At 33.0% G+C, this 3,047-nt stretch overlaps 1 protein-coding gene across 2 annotated transcripts in view; it reads right to left on the bottom strand.

The window, feature by feature from the left end:
- Nucleotides 1–1,017: 1,017 nt before the first annotated feature.
- The window catches only part of LOC106474087, a 29,913-nt gene continuing 27,883 nt past the window's right edge, over nucleotides 1,018–3,047 (bottom strand). For both annotated transcript variants that reach the window (XM_022402468.1, XM_013934775.2), the window contains exons 6-7: nucleotides 2,265–2,381; nucleotides 1,018–1,220 (exon numbers count right to left, since the gene is read on the bottom strand). In XM_022402468.1, the coding sequence (XP_022258176.1) occupies nucleotides 2,312–2,381 (70 nt within the window). In that variant the 3' untranslated portion in view covers nucleotides 1,018–1,220; nucleotides 2,265–2,311. The remainder of the gene's footprint in view (nucleotides 1,221–2,264; nucleotides 2,382–3,047) is intronic.

The raw sequence follows: 3,047 nt of genomic DNA, 5'->3' as shown, positions 1-3,047 counted from the left end.
CGGACCTGTGTTGGGTATTTTTTGAACCTAAAACGGAAACACTTCAATTAATTTTAAGACTGTCTAGGTTGTATTATGAATTAATATTTCTATGATATAGTCAACTATTACTTCCCTCTTGTCCTGTCCCAAATAAGTCAACTAAATTACTTCCCTCCAGACCCATCATAAACAAGTCAACTTTATTACTTCTCCCGCTCCCTACCCAAAGTAGCCTAAATAACGTTTAAACTGGTATCTTCCAAAACTCAAAATTCCTCCCCCCATCCGTTTGTACCAAACTCTGTTAAATAACTATATATATAACCATTCAAACGCGTGTACTTGTTCTAGAAGTATTATATATTAAAAAGTGCACCGAATTCTGATTCCCTCTCTGTGCTGGTTCTAACTTGTAGAAAGGGGTGTTATATAAAACTGCTGTGTAATCAAGTTCGAAAAAAAAATACAATAAGGTTTACTCATCAACGTGGAAGCGAATTAATCTTTAATTGAAAATGCATTTTATGAAGTAGACAAAAACTCTATTACAACAATAAATCTTGCTTATCTGTAGTTTCTTCAAACGAAACTCTGTTTTACAACAATAAACCTTGCTTATCTGTAGTTTCTTCAAACAAAACTCTGTATTACAACAATAAACCTTGCTTATCTGTAGTTTCTTCACACAAAACATAAGCTCCAGGTATAACGTTTAAGCCTTACTAGGTAGAATCAAATATAAAATAATCACACCAAAGCGTGTAAAAGTTGAACGACCTAACACTACAGAACATATGTTGCAATATATGAAGTTAGGATTTGCGAATTTAAATATTTTAGAAACGACACTAATAAATACAACAAACATTTTTCATATTAAAATGATATCGGCCTCTTTCACGATATCATATTTGTTGGTTTCAGACTGATTAGAAGTTATGCTCGTTTTCAAAACTGTTAATTTTACAATAATCAGAACATTAAGTTTCATCGGTTGGTGACTTTATTAAACAACTATTTTAAGTTCGGTGAAAAGTTAATATACTGGTAAGAAAAACTAATACAAGTTACCGTTGTTTTTCCAAAGACGCAGCTTCGGGTATAGAAGATTCTGAGCGGGACTTCATATTTCTTATCACTACAGCAGGTCGGGGTGGCAGTTTGTCCTCAACGTTAGGAGTCGCGTTCCTTAAACGTCGTTTTTTTCGTAGTTGATATTTTCGAACAAAATCTTCCACCTGAATTGATTATTATTTAAGAGTGATATTCATCGATATAAGTATTTTCTTATCTTATGAAGTTAACTTGTGCAAATAAACTTAATGTGTTAAAATGTGGCTATGAAAGAAAAACAGCATATATAAAAAAATCTTTTTCTCTGTTTGCGATTAAACATTACTTCCTGTCTGAAATAAACAGTAACATTATTTTCTCAAACCTTAAAATAATTTTTATTCCGGTATTATCATAAAAAATATGTTCAGGTTGGTTCTGTTAATCAATTAGTGCAATTATGTGTATGTTTTGTTAACATTCACTGTGGGTGAATAGTTTTATCACGTTAGCGAGAAAAACATTATTATTATTACAACTTAACTATACTAGGTTCATTTGTAAAAGACATAAAAATTTATAACAAAATTAAACTCAAAAACCTGTCTTGTGTTTTATTCCGTTTTTATAATAGTGCAATGAAAACTTAATACATTTAATTTGGCTAATGCTATGAGGTTCGTTAAAGACAATATAAAACAATGAACAATGAAAACTTCTAGACTTTCAATTTTTGGCACTATGCCAATACGTTGAAGGCAAAGTTATTTGTTTTCTGGCGTTTGGCCAACAATCAAATCGGTGGGTCACGAAATTTCTGCGGTGAATGACATGGTTTATATATCTTCATCTAAAGAGATCGCTTCAAAATTAAATGTTAAAATCGCTTTTAATTCAATAACAAAATATGATTTGTTTGAAATACTGTAAAAGTAAGTGTAGAAAAATGATGCATCGAACGCTTAAAAAATGTTAACTTAACGAGACCTTCACAATCCTGTCAATGTCAATTTTTTGTGGTTAAAAAAGTTACGATATAAATCCCTGTCATTGTTATTTGACTGGCAGTGGCAATTTAAACAAGTTGGAAGGGAAGTTATTTAGAATGTTTAACAAGCGGATACGGCCCAGACGACTAGAGCCTTTTCAATGAGATAATAGGGCTAGCTGGTAATGTGTTTATTGCAAAAGGTTACTAAATGACTGGTCCTACATTTTCAGACACCTACCTCGTAGTTCTTCAATCTCTTAGAGAACAGCCGGACGTCTGTTTCTTTTATTTGTAGTACCCGGAGCATAACAAAGAGCACGTGGATACAATGGGGCCCTCGGTCGCACGTGCAAGTCTAGAAAATAATCAATGGTCAAAAATACTAAAACAACTTAAAAAACGTAGAAATGAAGTTTTGAAATCAAGTTGTCAAAGCATTTCAATTGTTGTCGTGCAAACCGTAATTTTTTGTCACGATAGCTATTTTACACCACATGCACAGTTTTCATTTCTTACATTAGTAGAAGCGACAAATTTATCCATCCTAATATTTTTAAGTTATTCAGTGCTGTTCTTCAATTAGTTTGTCTGTATATTAATGACAACTTCATCGTGATATTGTTACTGCGTTGTTCAGTACTGTCCTTCAGTTAGTTCGTCTGTATATTAGTGACAACTTCATCGTGATATTGTTACTGCGTTGTTCAGTACTGTCCTTCAGTTAGTTCGTCTGTATATTAGTGACAACTTCATCGTGATATTGTTACTGCGTTGTTCAGTGCTGTCCTTCAGTTAATTCGTCTGTATATTAGTGATAATTTCATCGTGACATTGTTACTGCGTTGTTCAGTACTGTCCTTCAGTTAGTTCGTCTGTATATTAGTGACAACTTCATCGTGACATTGTTACTGCGTTGTTCAGTACTGTCCTTCAGTTAGTTCGTCTGTATATTAGTGACAACTTCATCGTGACATTGTTACTGCGTTGTTCAGTACTGTCCTTCAGTTAGTTCGTCTGTATA

The sequence above is a fragment of the Limulus polyphemus genome, unplaced genomic scaffold, assembly GCF_000517525.1.
Source record: "Limulus polyphemus unplaced genomic scaffold, Limulus_polyphemus-2.1.2 Scaffold6805, whole genome shotgun sequence".
Classification (NCBI taxonomy): Eukaryota; Metazoa; Arthropoda; class Merostomata; order Xiphosura; family Limulidae; genus Limulus; species Limulus polyphemus.
The sequence above is the reverse complement of the archived record's forward strand: the minus strand, read 5'-3'. Positions and strand labels throughout refer to the sequence as shown.